The 15,660-nt window shown below is 35.1% G+C and overlaps 2 protein-coding genes across 4 annotated transcripts; both read right to left on the bottom strand.

The window, feature by feature from the left end:
- Positions 1 to 2,183: 2,183 nt before the first annotated feature.
- Positions 2,184 to 9,683, bottom strand: LOC105344090 (mesenchyme-specific cell surface glycoprotein). 2 transcript variants are annotated; one of them, XM_011451713.4, is made up of 11 exons: positions 9,553 to 9,683; positions 8,392 to 8,595; positions 8,061 to 8,303; positions 7,186 to 7,378; positions 5,835 to 5,979; positions 5,623 to 5,737; positions 5,210 to 5,389; positions 4,689 to 4,757; positions 4,089 to 4,327; positions 3,687 to 3,895; positions 2,184 to 2,315 (listed from the first exon to the last, which is right to left on the bottom strand). In XM_011451713.4, the coding sequence occupies exons 2-11, from the start codon at positions 8,585 to 8,587 to the stop codon at positions 2,204 to 2,206; spliced, it is 1,701 nt and encodes a 566-aa protein (XP_011450015.3). In that variant the 5' UTR covers positions 8,588 to 8,595; positions 9,553 to 9,683; the 3' UTR covers positions 2,184 to 2,203. The 2 variants fall into 2 exon arrangements, with proteins under 2 accessions (XP_011450015.3, XP_034325455.2); XM_034469564.2 differs by lacking the exon at positions 9,553 to 9,683 and adding an exon at positions 9,497 to 9,549.
- A 466-nt stretch (positions 9,684 to 10,149) lies between these two features.
- On the bottom strand, positions 10,150 to 13,847 carry LOC105344088 (calcium and integrin-binding family member 2). 2 transcript variants are annotated; one of them, XM_066089281.1, is made up of 7 exons: positions 13,710 to 13,847; positions 13,417 to 13,451; positions 13,196 to 13,289; positions 12,480 to 12,627; positions 12,052 to 12,158; positions 11,680 to 11,768; positions 10,150 to 11,603 (listed from the first exon to the last, which is right to left on the bottom strand). In XM_066089281.1, the coding sequence occupies exons 1-7, from the start codon at positions 13,758 to 13,760 to the stop codon at positions 11,582 to 11,584; spliced, it is 546 nt and encodes a 181-aa protein (XP_065945353.1). In that variant the 5' UTR covers positions 13,761 to 13,847; the 3' UTR covers positions 10,150 to 11,581. The 2 variants fall into 2 exon arrangements, with proteins under 2 accessions (XP_065945353.1, XP_011450012.1); XM_011451710.4 differs by having other exon boundaries at positions 10,152 to 11,603; positions 13,172 to 13,289.
- Positions 13,848 to 15,660: the final 1,813 nt, after the last annotated feature.

Genomic DNA, 15,660 nt, shown 5'->3' with positions numbered 1-15,660 from the left:
GTTATTGTATGCGTAATTTGCATACAAAACAATATTGCTTTTTCAATTTTGAAAACAGTTTTGGGCAGAAACAAGAGAGTTCAAGAAATGTTTACATTATCATTATTATCAAATGTACAAGATGGGCGCACATCCCCTTAATTAAGGTGCGGTCACACAATGCAATTTTTCATCCGATTTTCAATCGACTTGCACAGGTATGCCGATTGGAGTCGATTGTTGAGGTAGTCACATAATACGATTTATACTTGATTTTCGATTTTTTTCTGTTTTTCGATTTTGTGATCTTTAAATGCCTCTAAATGCAACAACTAATCACTGCGTATGAATTTACATGTAATTTACAAAAGTAGTTCTCAAACAGTGATTTCTATGTTATAGGTTAAAAATATATTTCATACATGTTGTCAAAACACCTTGTTCTACAATTATTCAACAAAATGTTGACTTTATTGTTAAAAGCAAAATTTCATGAGTTATTTTTCATGGATAATATTTTCATGCTCAGCGATCTCAACTCAACAGTCTATGTGACAACCAGTTTAAACCGGTTTTATAAATCAGCTATCATTGTCGTTTTTAATTTACTCCCTCCATGATCTGCAATTTATATCAATTCATTTAAAGTTCGTTCCTCTGTTTTTGGGTAGCCATTTTGGATCACCTCTATTCTAGAAATTATGCATCATATATTGATACTATTCATAAATTCAAATTTTATAATGCCAATTTAACTATCTGGAATAAAATAGTAAAAGAAAAATTACATATTTACAGAGTTTTGTATGGGACTATATTTTGTGGCGGAAGGTTTTAAGAAGAAAATGTACATTTTTGTTTAGAGTACCGTCACTTTAGCTTCCTTATTTTCAGTGAAAACACAAAATTTCCAGATAGTTTGTGCATTAGGATATATTTATTTTGTTACGAAAAATATAATTTCACAATTTTTGAATATTTCTATCGACAAATTGGCAAATTTAACTTATACTTCATAAAAGTCAAGAAAAAATGAATCCCAATTTTTGCCTAAAATCAGCTTATAAATAGACCCATACTTTTTACATTGATTAAAGAAAAATGTGCGTCTTTATTTGAAACAAATCTATCTTGAATTAATACTGACTGTTGTTTAAGGAGACAGTACGGCACATCTTATAAAAAAACGACTTGAAAAAATTTCCGATTGGGTTCGGTATTTTTGTACTACTCATGAATGTATAAACTTTCAGAAAATTACAAAGTTCTTCATGAAATAAATCTAATTATTCATTCAAATTAATAATTACGTATAACCCATACATATTTACATCGCAACGTGTTACGGGCTTCAGCCGTCTATACTATTACGCATGCGTATTCACCGTTAACAAAACACATGCAGGGCACTCGGCACACCTCGATCGATTCGTATCTCAGGTTACAGAATCGGCCGAGGGTTGCCGAATGATATGCAGGGCTCGCGAAGATTCTCGTGGACATGTTTATTGATAAAAATATGTCTTTTCTACTTCTCCCAGGATAATAATTGTTCAAGGTTTTTAAAATAACCAAAATTATTATTTTAAGTATGTATTTTGCGTGTTTCATGGGAGTTGCTATAACCTATATATTCATTTTTGTAAGTGAGGCCCCCTGAGGGGTTATTAGACATATTTATGTCTGTTCATTTTAAAATGAAACGAAATTGGCAAACCATTAATAAATTATCGAGAAAATGATGATGTGTTCCGTTTAGAGAGCCCCTTTAACCTCGTTTACCATGAAAACCGTAGTCGGACGAAGATCTTGTAGTTTTCAGCACGTGCCAATTACTGTCAAAGTCCACGTGGTACAAATGAACGATTTAAGATTATTCCGGTTTGTACGACCCCTAAATTTTCGGATGCTTATAATTACGTTAATTAGGTATGTGAAAGGGATTTTTATGTATTTCAACTATTACAATCAACGTTATTTCTTATTTCTTAACGATACAATAGGTAAATCTGAAGTTATTCACACATGTGTTTTTACCTGTACTGTCTCTTTAAAGTCAGAACAACAAATACCTAATCCACTTTCTATCAGAATTGTACATACACGTATGTAGAAATTGATTTTGTTCACGTTAATGTTTTCATTTGTTGGTAATAGCTTTTCCTCTAGTATCAAGGTATCAAGAGATATAGAACAAAAGTTAATGGGTGAAAAAAGAATATATTTAGAATATGTCAGGTACATCAACAACATTATAAACGGAGAGAGATCCCGTGGCTTGTCCGATGACGTAGACGAATGGCGTACCGGATGGACTGTTTCCCGCCCCGACAAAACTGAAACAGAATGAAGATTCTAAATAAATGTGAGTCAAATTTAATCCTCTTCAATATTCAGTTAACGACCCCGATTCTTTATCTCGCATACACAAAGTTGTTTTCAAAATTATTTCATATTTCAAACTCGGGGTAGACATTTTTTCTGATATTTATATAAAACAATAATAGTCAGGGTTTGATACATACTGCAATCGCCTCCTGACTACTATTAGGGCATAGTACATGCACAACGCAACACTCTTTTTTATAAATAAGGCACTAGGGTGTCATCTTCGTCGGAATCCACGGGTTTTATCCGTTACACTGCTTTCAACAGTGTAATGGATAGAAAACCCGTGTGTTCTGACGACGGGGTATCATATATGTAACAGTTTAATTCTTATTATAATAGCAAACATAAAACAAAACGTTGTTCAGCAAACGTTTAAAAAAATTGTACAATTTTCATCATGATTATCTAGGTTATGGAACTCCCCAACCGTAGGAGACTGTTCGCAACCGTAAAACTCGGACAGTCTTTATGGTTAAACAAGTCTAAACTTTAATTTTTGGGAGTTGATTTAATCAACTCTCCTATGCAGTTACTCGGGCAAACCGAAAGTGAAACAGTTTTTGGACCTAATCACAAATCAACACACCGCTGACAACATATAGTTCTAATCGATAAATTCGATTTAATGAGTTCTTCGAAGAAACTTATTTATAGATACCCTCTAAAAAGTCAGATTTTATATAGTACGGATAATTTAGATATTTTTGAAGTCGTACGTTTTATGCACTCCTACGCCAGAGTTCAATATAGTCTCGGTCAGCCAGACGCTCGGTTGTCTCCGTAAATCCTTGTCGGAGATTAACGGAGACAGCCGAGAGTCTGGTTGAACGAGACTAGAGTTCAATTTTGCTTGGGTCCATACAATTTTTCATAACTATTTCGATTACTGATACGTAGTTTGATTGAATAATTCTTTGAATATTACACAACATGATTCATATTGGGTTTTCATGAAATTCCTGTGGGAGAATTCATATCATAAAAAATGTGCGCAATTCAAATACATATAGGAAACTACTTGGCATGCAAATAATATATCGTTGATTTTAAAATAAATAATAATCGATAAAATCAACCCCTTCAGTACTTTGATTAACCACAACATTCCAAATGACAATACAGATGGGGCAGTTCAAGGAAGAAATCAAGGTAATATTTTTTTCATCATAATAGTAAGAAGTATTATATTGCACGCACAGAGGTGCATGGATTTATAATAATAGGAATATCAACAGACTGTGATGCAAGAAATGTGGGGGACAAAATATTGCAGTACATTGTCTTTGCAAAAAGAGTCCAAAGTTCCATACACATACCCCATATCAGAGATGATTTGATCTCCAGCGGCATCGTTAGTATACAGATTGTTCCAAATGTCATTGGTGGACCCTTCGCGGTGGGCGCTCTCAAAATTGGCGCTAACACCCCTCATATTGAAGACATAGATTACTCCATTCCTGGCGCCCACGATGAGGACAGGAGTAGTTCCCACCACGCCCGAGGCCAGGGCGCCGGGCTCAGGGCCCTGCAGTGTTAGAAACATTTTTGTACGTTCTGAAGTCGCTACTTTGATAAAAGGTTAAGGGATTACTGACAAAAAGAGAGTTACAGATTTCCCTTTACGTGTGACAAAATGATGTCCTTAGTTAGTCTGAAATCTTAAAAAGTGAGAGGTTTTGTTATATTGGTATAGTTTACTGCAGTTAGCCAGGTCTTACCATATAAGGGGACCTCTCGTCAACTTGCTGTGTTGGAGATTGGTTGCCGTTTGAACAATCTCCATTGAACGTGTTTGGATAGAGCTGAGAGGATCTTCTCTCTAAATCATCCCCACTGTCAAACACGTGGGCCATTGTGGTGGAATCCCACAGAGAAATGCCACGTCCACCAAAGAGGAAAACGTCACCGATTTTGTTGAAAATGTTAAATCCATCTACTCGGCTCATGTATACTCTTCCTATGAAATGATGAAAAAATCAAAGCATTTCGGAAGTAAAATAAACCCCAATTTATTTTATCTTTTATGTTAGAACTCCGCCCCATTCCTAACTGTTGATATATTGACACAAATAATATAAGTAACCAAAAGAGCTCGGAAATCTCACCCCAATGATACATGTATAATTACATATATTGAACTCAAAGATCACAATCATTCTCCTTTAAATTGACGCACAGTGATTAAAAAAAGCTCGGATGAGCTATAAAGGAAATTTATATCTTCAAATGATATTACGAAGAATTAATGTCAAAGGTGATAACCATTATTCTCGTAACCTCCTACGTAATTTCAATGTCATACGGTTGGGGTCACTTACCTAGCTGCTGGTTGTCCTGGATTTGAGTGAGAAGCGTGGGGTTCATGGTGGTAGTATCTAGTTCACCGTCTACAAATTAGTGTTTACATTATATCATTTATTTTGATCGTTATAAACTGATAAATCAAACTCATTTTACCTAATATCTATAATAAGACACTGATACATGAAGAATCTCTCTCTCTCTCTCTCTCTCTCTCTCTCTCTCTCTCTCTCTCTCTCTCTCTCTCTACTGCTTTATATTACCGATGATAAAGTAAAGAAATGTGCAATTCTTGATCTATATCCTTCATTTTTCGGTTACATTGTAATCCCTAACACTTTTGATGGATATTTGGATATATGTAATATAAAAAAATATAGATATCCCACAGACAATTTTTATGAGCTTTATTTCTTTTTTTAAAGGTTTATCCTTAAATATATTTAATTCTCTTCATATACGCCATAGCAAGGGCTCTCTGCCATAACATGAATTCAATCAATAAATTAATTTATGTAAAATCCGTTGAATGATTTACCACTCCAGGCAACCCGAGCTCTCACGCCGTCGTTGAACGCATAGCCATGTTGCGCCTGCGTGTATGTCGTCATTTTACCGGTGTCGACGGAAACGACGTAACCTTTGCCGTCAATGACGCTGTAGGCGAGCTGTGCAGGCTGGTAGAAGGAATAGACCGTGTGATAGCGCAGGTTGGCAGCTGTAACATCGTAATGTTCTAGGCTTAAATTTTTAAAATAATCACATAATTCGAAAAAAAGCTGGGTAAAAACTAAAGGCAGAATGTTAAGTCGGTGCCGTGGATGCACATTTATGAAATTTAAGCAGATCTAAACTTTCACTGAAATATAACGTCAGCGTTTTAATTAGCGCCATTATTACGAATAAACGGCGCCAATGAAAAGCATGCACAATGACTGGGTCTATTGTTACCGTCATTCATGTCACTGGTGTCTATATTGAAGCTTGTCCAGTTCTTGGCCCCCAGGGAGTAGAGCTCTATGATCCTCTGGTTAAACATGTCGATCTTCAGAATGGCGTTGTTTCTCTACAAGTAGTATCTCAACAGTTGATTAAAATCAATCTTGAATTAACTGTATTTACTAACATTTGAAAGTAAAGAATAAGGGATACAGTCAGTTTACCTGACAAGAGACGAAAGCAAATCTATCATCGTTACTGATGGTCACTGACTCGGGCTCGAGATCCTGTGAGAATGTGTTGACAATTCCAGCGCCGTGGTCTCCACGGAAAACATATCGAACACCATTAGTTATGTAATCAACAACTCTGTAAAGCAAAGTTTTGTACAGAAAAATCAGCTACTTTGCTGACGTGTGTAGAGCTTTCAACATTACTTACTCCAAAGGTGCATAAAATTGAGTAGCTGCAGGTCTGTAGCTCCCGGTCTGAAAAAATTCGGATTGACGACCTGGGAGCTACAGTTCCTCCAATAGTAAAAACCTGCAATTTACGGCGCACAAAAAATTGCGCTATATTTGGACTGATTAACCTTATTTGCACACAAATTCTGTGAAAACAGTTAGTACCATTCATTTTTTCAGGAAATTTACTACTGATACCATCACTTTACTTGCCTCAGACTTTCTATTAAACATGCTAACCGACCTCGGAAAACGAAGTCGAGATCAAGAGTCGCCATTTTCACGTGTAAACAAACTGCTCCACTTCACTTTACGGGACTGGTGATGGTGTTTAAAAGAATATCAGAGGCAAGTGAAGTGACGATATCTGTAGTAAAATGTCCGAGGAATTTTTTGGAATCAAATATTTGTACAGAATGTGTTTGGAAATAAGGTTAATCAGTCCAAAGCTAGCGCACTTTTTTGTGCCCCGTAAATTGCAGATTTTTATTATGGGAGGCACAGTAGCTCCCAGGTCGTCCATCCGAATATTTTCAGACCGGGAGCTACAGACCTGCAGCTAAAAAATGAGATGCAAGAAAATTATAGTTTTTTTCTATATCAGAAGCATAGTTGACGATTGATTGTCGCGCATTTCTGTGAACCTTAAAAGGGACAAGAAAAGGAATAATCACGAGAATATTTCTCGATTTTGCGAACCATTTTTCTAAGGTTCTTCATAGTTCGTTAAATATCAAATAATAGGTGGTGTCTCGTAAATAAAACATCACTAATTAGTTTTTTTAAATTGTAAAAAAAAAAGTAAAGCGGTTATAGTGCCTGACAATGTTTGTGTTCACGTATATTTGAAAGGAATACTAAAGATGTAAGGTATATTGCCAGTAGTTTAGTATACAGTGTATATATAGAACATTGAATCAACTCTATATACATGTACATGTATGTAACATCAGGAAAATGTATTGTTTTACATGTCCTGTTACGTATCATTATAGGAGAGGAAGTTTAGTGTGCTTAATCTTATGTTCCAATATCCTGTCCAAGGATTTATTATTCACTAGAATGCCTTGGGAATAAAGTTTTGTAAGACGGTTGAATACGCATAACTTACCTGTCATTCAGCTGAGTAAAATCCATGTTGATTTCGATGGGAAATCCCTGGTCGTTTCTGATGATAATGGTCACCGATCCTTCAGGGTCAGTAAAAGTGTTAGATGAGGGGTTCAGAGTAGCAGCCCCGGAGTTAGCGACGACTAGTCTAGTGCAGTCTGAGGTGTGAGCTACGTCCTTTGGATTCACACCAACTGTGGGTGAAAAAAAAACCCAATATGATAGTAAAGCTCTACATAAATAACACATTTGAAGGGGTAGGGATACAATTGCTCTAGTTAATATATTTAGCAAAAGTTTTTAAAAGTTATGCTTTTTTATATAACACCAAGAATACACCGTTCTTCATTTTAGATCACTTTTGTTCTGTGAAGTTTTTGGTTTGGTTAATCTATTTTATTGTACAAAATAAATAAAAACCATTTTAAAAAACAACTGGGCTGCGTTCAAGATCGTCGCCGCTACGTAGGGCTTCGTAGTTGAACGGTAAGCTAGCCTAGCCGCTACATAGATATTCGTAGCCTAAATATTTCATGCTAAGCATCAAATTCAAGATGGACACCTTATTTACCACTTTATAACAAACATGAAATCTATATATTAAGTGATATTTTGTTCATCCTTTAAGTTATAATGAAATTTAACATGTATATTTCCGCTTGAAATTAACAAATTTTGTCGTTGTAATAAGCCTTTAGTTCAATATGTCCAACTTCAAATCTGAGACCTAGCGGTCCGTTTAATAGACCTAGATATCTACGACCTAGCGGCAAGGCTAGCTGCTACGATCTTGAACGTAGCCCCGGATATCTATGGCTAACTTCTACGATCTTGAACGCAGCCCTAATATACTTGGCGATTGAGTTTGATTTTTACCTGTGATTCTGTGCGTACGGGTAAATACTCGATCCGCTCTGTTGTACGGGGTGTAGAGTTCGATGTGACCCTCCCCAACGGGGTCCGCGGCGGAGAGAGCCACGGCGATGGTGTCTGAGCATGCGTCCAACGCTGTAATATGTCCATCAACCGTGTTTTCGAACACGTGTGTCATCAAGATGGTGGGGGCGGCGGGGTTGTTCATGTCAATGATGTGGAGGTATTTCTGTGCTGATCGCGCAGCTATACATGTATTTAGAATAAATACATGTCCATTGCAATATTAAATTCATCATATAAAAATCGCAATTTGCAAATGAAAACAACTTACAAGCGACGTAAAGAATTTTATCTACGGTGTGGAAGGCTGCTTTGTGGGCGGCATTCTGGAATAGACCGTATCGCGGGCTGGTCGGGTCCCCGTTGGTATACTGGTAGGGGAATTTCATGTACGACTGTCTGGAGAGCTGTAGTCGGGCATTGCAACACGTGAAGAGGATCGAAAGGAGGACAATGGCTAGCTTCATCGTCGATTCTATCAATGAAAAAGGAATCCAATAGGAACTTGATACATGAAGTTGTAATGTTATCATGTTGTTTTTGAAAATTTGGATTGATGTACCATTCAAATTAATTAACTTTTCTATCGTGCATAAGATTTTTTTTTCACAAAAATAAGCCTATTTTAAAATGATATAGCAAAATATTCAAACTCATTCATCGTCAAATCGGTATATAAAACCCATCTTAACCCCCACGCTTATAATCAATTATATCACAGTTCAGTATTTTCTATATTTAGAAATGCTCATTTTTAAAAACAAAGCACCTCCGGCGAAAATAAAAAAGACTGAAAAGTGAATTGGCGCCAAAGTTGTTTAAAAGGGTTAGTTGTTATTAAGACCAATCATAAAGCAAAACCAATTCATTTTAAAAGCCTTAGCCAATTGAATAAAGAAAACTTTTATCTTACCCATCCTATTTTCTAACTTATTTGTACTTGTTTTTGTTGGGTTTTTTTTATTTTATGTCGGTGCTTCAAATACTTTCTACTACTTCTAGTCGAAACATGTTGTTCACTAGTCAATAAAGTGCGCAAAGGTATACATATGTGACAGTTTGTTTACCGTGAGTTTTGAAATTAAGCATAGAAATTTATCATAATGTTGGCGTCATATTGCAAGACCAAAAATGAAACGAAAGTTTTGATCCTAGGATTAGAAATAGATTTGTTCTGAATTAAAGACAACTAATGACTACTTTGTTTCAGAGCCAAAAAACCCTTACAAATAACACATTCTTACATAGCTAGTTCATGAAATTGGGGAAATATAGATAATGACAATTTTAAAAAAAATCCGTTTTTATCAAATTTCCCTCTTAAAGTGTGGGAAATAAAATGATCGAATTGAAAATTTCAAAAAATTATTTCTTACCGTCCACAGATGAAAAATCTTTATAATATATCAATATTGACTTGTTGCGTACTTACTGTTCTTTATAATGAGGAATAATATATCACCGCCAGCTGCTATCTGCTGTTTTTACATCTAAGCGATAGTATTTAACCAAGGAGGTCATAGGTCACACAGTTGCGCACTTCTCAGTACATTTAAACTCAAATTGTGATTCGTGTGTTTTATGTTATGCAATCTGAATATTATTGTCGAATATAGCATCTCTTTGTGAGAGTTGAAATGTTTTTCTGCTTCTTTAGTTTTAACATATAGTTCAAATTTATTGATAAGTTCAATTGTAATCTACCAAAATATATATTTTAGTAACAACGGGGTCAATCAGTTTGCAGTACTGTACGTACCTGTATTTCATTCTATTTCTGAAAGTTTGTCAACGATGGTCTTATTTTTTCATTGTTATTTTAATTTTAAAAATTTTTGAATGCAGATGTCAAGACTCACTTAATCGACATACAAGAAGTTGTTTGCCAAGGTTGACTAACCACTTCAGTAGAGAGAAGATGGGTGGATCAGTGAATATGTGGAAGCGAGGTCTCAGTTCAGAATGTTTCTTATACAATATAACATCCAAACCAACCAAAGAACACACAAGTACTCTTACTAAATAGTAATGTTTTTTCGTTGATTGCTTGCAATTTTTATTAATGAGAAATGTTTAACGTACAATAAAATTAATCAGAAAAATATGACGCACAAAAGAAACATGGAAAGACAACCACATGAACCAGTAAATGGCTGCATGTTTTAAACTGTCTTAAATCTAGGTCGCCAATTTTCAAAGTCCAAAGCAGGCTTCATTTTGTGGTAATTTTGTACTTCTATTAAAATTTGTTTGGTATACATCCCTGCGAGACATTTACGAAAATGACTTTATACATAGCCAATTTATCATTCGCTTACAAAAATCTGTAAGCAAGAGTAGCCCTGGGTTTCCGATGGCCTTAATTGCCTCTTGTTTCTCTTTTCAAGACAACTTATTGAAATACAGATGAATATATATGCATGTATATAGACAAAATATGTGAATAGACAAAACAGTACTCCAGAGAGAGCACTTGATAACATGTAGTCATTAATACAGAAGTATGATCAAGTACAAAAGATAAGAAGAACAGGACTTATGTCTGGCACGTGTGTGGTCTCTAGAATGTCTTGTGAGAACCAATCAAAGCAATGAGCTGTACATTTCATTTTTATGTGAAAAATTTGTTCAATTAGTACTTTGTATGAATTTTTTATATTGGTATATACATTATAATATTACAATAAATCTATATATTATATGAAAAGAAAGATATGTTATGGTAGATATATTGTTAAAGCCAATGCAACATCGTAATAAAAGCCTTAAGACCAGAAAACAGTTACTGTATTCATATTAGACTTTATTATCAGGTAAGATGTTTTGTAATAATCATAGATTGTTATATCAGGATGACCACATTGATAAAATCGTGTAAAACTGATGTGTACAGTGTGACAAATAGTTCCTTATCTAATTTACAGGCATTACTTAAGAATACAGTCGAGTTGACACCAAAACTGATCATTCAACAAAAGTCAAATGTAACCATGGCATTGAACCTCAATGACTCTTGTATAACATCATTATACAAGCCACGATTTTAATAATTAGGTTAAACATGAATAAAACACAAACGAATTCTGATTTCACACACGACAAATTTCACATTCAATAGATTCCACAACGAAACATTGATATACAAGTATATTAAAATATATAGTGAGATTTTCTTAATATTTCCTCAAAAAGGGTGATAAGTAAGGTATGTGCATGTAGATTACACGAACTGTGTCAGTAAGAGAAAGAGTAGAAGTAAGTTACTGGGCCAGACAGTTTGATCATAGATCAATTCCTTACACAGTATTGTGTAATACAGATACCACCATCAGAATTACAATCAACTGTTCTTTTTCTTCGTTGACTCCCTGCTTCTTATTCAATCCTTTTCCATAAATATTGCCAGACATGAGTACGTTGTCAACAATGAACACGATGATTGGTGGTGGTTAAATGTGTTTTCATATCCGCACATGAAAGGTACTATGGGAAAAAACACAGTATTACTGTCTTGTAGGAGGAATAAATACATGTAACGTTATTTATAGGTTATGCTTACGTCATGAAATCCGGGGACCTGGAGATGACGTGTTCGAATTCGATGTAGGAGAGCTTTCCGTCATCATCAAGGTCCGTTTCTTCTAACACCTAACAGTGAAAAAGCAATGGTTGGTATTAAAACATTGACTGTATGCAGAAAAATATTCGCCACCGTTTTATTTCGCCCCTTTCGCCCTCGTTATCAGCGGGAGAATTAAAAACTGAGCGAATTCCAATGTCTCAAATTATCCCTCTTTAAGCACATCTTAGTCTGGGCGAATTTAAGACAGGGCGAAACCGTTTATACTGGTGAAAAAAGGCGAAAATAACAAGGGGCGAAAAAAGCCCTGTGTTCAATATGTAGACAAACCAGTAACATAGTGACAGTTACTTTTTCAACGACGAACTCCACTTCCTCCTCCGATAGCTCGTTCCTTGTCAGACAGCGCAGGGTGGAGCGCAGGTCTTCCTTCCCCAAATAGTTATCCCCGTCAAAATCTATCCAAGGGATAAATCAATAACAAAAAGTTTTTAAAACACATGTTGTAATTAAGCCCTTAACTGGATATTAATTTGACGACAAAAACTAGTCAACCTAAGGACCAATGAAATCTGTTTTAAAAAATAATACATGTTCGCAACCTAAAAGGGTTTCAGAGAGATGAAGTGGATTAAATGTCTTTGAAAGTAAAAATGGTTAAAATTCGGTCTTACTTAATTTCTCATTCCTATAACTATAGTCAAAATCAATTTTTGCAGAAAATATCAGCAGAAAAATATAAGAAACAATTTTATTTTAAAAATACAAAATTTACTTGCCATATATTTTAAAGGCGTAAACTGTCTTCAGTTCTCTTGGTGCTATCTCGCTTAGCACGGAGAACAAGTCCAGGAAATCCTCAAAAGACAGGGCGCCAGTGCCGTCCTCCGAGAAAACTTGGCAGATACGCTCACAGAACGGGTTCTCCTGATCAAAGGAAGTATTAGAAAATAAAAAAATATCACAAAGCTTTCTTAATTTATAAAAAGACTTCAACGTACATAGAATTGATTGGTAACTTAAAAAAAAACTCGTAGAAAAAAGTCTCTTTTAAACTAAAGCATTTTGTTATTGTTTTGAGTGTAGTATTCCAACCTGTTATATTGATAAGCGTTTTTGATTGAAAAGAATCTCTTATAACTAAGATAGTGAAAATGAATTTAAAAACCAACATTATTTGTTAATAGAACTACCTCCAAATTCTTATTCAAAAATTATATGTACATTGTACATATGGTTATAGGATGACAACATTAGACAGTCGCCTTCCATATTGTATTAATTCTCATAAAAATAACCACATGATTACATGTGTACATGGAGCAAAAACAAAAAAGGGTGATCATAGGTAACACGTTACAGTTAGCTGCAGGTCTGTAGCTCCCGATCTGAAAAATAAAATCGGATGGACGACCAGATCGTCCAGACCTGAAGCTAAGGTACCGAGTCTTTAATACCGAAGATCTCATACTTTGAGTTCCGTCATTGCCTTGACCTGCTGGTATGGTAACCGAATCCTGTTGGTATCCACACTGGACATCACTTTGGGGATAGCGTTTGGAGCAAGTTCTCTGAACCGTCTGAATATTCTATGGAAACAGATTGGACATCCACTTCTCATTAGTTCGTGAGTTTAATAACAAATATGTAACATGAATTCACATCATATGATATAATAGGAACTGTTGAACATGAGCTCAATTCCTTTATAAATACCTTAGTATTTCTTTCTTTGTGAAGAACGTACAGTCCTGTGAAGTAAAATTTATACAATATACTTAAAACTGTAACACCCCCATCCCACCCCCTTTGATAAAGAAAATGCGTTTTGATAAACGAATGTTTATATTATTGCACCCTTTTTCAAATACAGACCTATAATAAATTCCACTGTTCGGGTATAGTATTACTGGATTTTCCTTTTTCATTTTGTGTTGATGTATCAGTATAGTCTAACGTTATGGAGTGTTATTCAAGATTTTTTTTGTTTATTCAGATTTTGCCCTTACCTGGAAAGCTTCTATCTGTTCATCAGTAAACACTCCAACTTTGTTTCCCATGTTGGACACCTTGCAATTGTGATGTTTATTGGACTCTAGACCCTTTATCAAGAGTAAACATCTCTTCTGCTACTTTCGTTATTTATTTATTTATTATCGAGCCCGACATAAATTGTGATAATATCGTATTGTCAAAGCAGACAATAAAATATGCATGTGTTGTGAATAGTTTTTGTGACATATTTTTGCCATAACAAATTGTGGATGATTATTGAGGCTGCTACCAACTCATAGATCAGGGAAATCAATCTTCAGGCACTGGGGCATCTTATCCGTTCTGCTCTCTATGACATGTATTATTATCTTGCTGAAATTTTGACCTAAGTCGCTACACTATTATTTATAATTGTATATGTCATAGAGAGCAGAGCGGATAAGATGCCCCCGTGCTTCAGAACTGCTGCCTTAACATTACCAAACTTTATTTATTAAACTTTATTTAACAACGCCCAATGCTGTATGTTGTGATAAAAAAGATTTAGACCCAAGAAAAGCAGACTTTTGCATGGGCCATGGGAAGATAATTCATTGTACCCCCACTCCGAAGGACAGTATACAGTATAATGTTTACCCTTGTGTGTCTCTCTGACTTTGTGTGCATCGGTCTTTCGCATTTTTTCAGCAGCTAAAGTCTGTCCCAAGATATTTTTGCCGCATATTTTCTGAAATTATTCGATATTTATAAATACCTTTTGATTCAGACGATGTTCATTCAATAGTATGAAAAAAAATCCCATGATTTCCCTTTTGAAACGCTCCCTCTAGCTTGTTAGGTTTCAATATATATGGCTAAAATTAAAAAGTCTATGGGGATTTTGCATTGCATCAGCTATATAAGGCCCGGATGATAACGTTAAAAAATTGTGCGAGGTATTCCGAGTGACTTCCGAATGGAGAAAAATGTCAACATAACCCATTATGAATCTCCGTGGGAAATCTGTTTTCGTTCCTGTAAATTTTTCCGAAGGAAAAATGATAATGTGTGAATGAAGTTTTCTTGGAAATTTTCTCTTTCATTGATTTCAACTGTTCTTCTTTCACAGGTATGTGTATTTTTATTAAAAAATCGTCCAAATGTGTAGCATAAACATCTTGGGACAGACTATAGTGAAAGTTTTGTCATAAATGATATTCGACTGAGGTGTTTGAAATAGTTGAAAGTTCATTGACAGAAACAAATCTAACGAACGGCAACTTTTACTTAAATAAAGCAGACACTCCCCATCTTACCGTCAAAAGCCCATCTTAAAAACAACGTACACTTTTTATTTTACTATTAATTATTTTGTAGTAAAGAAGGTTACATTTGTCTTTAAAATTGAGATGAAGAGCTTCTAAATATGATACAGAGCTTATCATAAGCACTACTATTCAAAGAGAAAGGGAGAATGATAAAACATCATTATATACCTGTAGGATCCAGGCGGCTGAAGTTTGGTTGTGTTTCAAAGAAATGGACTTGACAGTTTTGTTATTTGACAAATTCAGTAGAGCTTTGCAGATCACAAAAGAAATGCATGATGGTTTCCAATATTTGTGCTACATGAACAAAATAAGACTGAATTATATAATAAATTAACAACAGGTATACGACAAGGATGCCTTTTATCACCCTTTATGTTCGTTGTGGGTCTGAATGAAAAAGGTGACTCCATATAAGAGGAGGGAAATTGGTCATTTCCTTAAACTGCACTGTCCAGATAGCATAACACTATTAATTTTGTATCCTGTTTCTGAAAAACGAAACATTTAGAACTATAAGGGTATAAGAAATGAACAGTTCTTCTGTCACTCCACATTTGTTCGTTTCAGGAGCAACATAACGAGCACACTTCGAGGGAATATTACATATGATCCGAACAAAAAAAATTAATAGTAATTGAAAGAGAGGACCAGAATA

Source organism: Magallana gigas, chromosome 6 (genome assembly GCF_963853765.1).
Source record: "Magallana gigas chromosome 6, xbMagGiga1.1, whole genome shotgun sequence".
NCBI classification, from domain to species: domain Eukaryota; kingdom Metazoa; phylum Mollusca; class Bivalvia; order Ostreida; family Ostreidae; genus Magallana; species Magallana gigas.
This window is presented reverse-complemented; position numbering and strand designations above follow the sequence as displayed.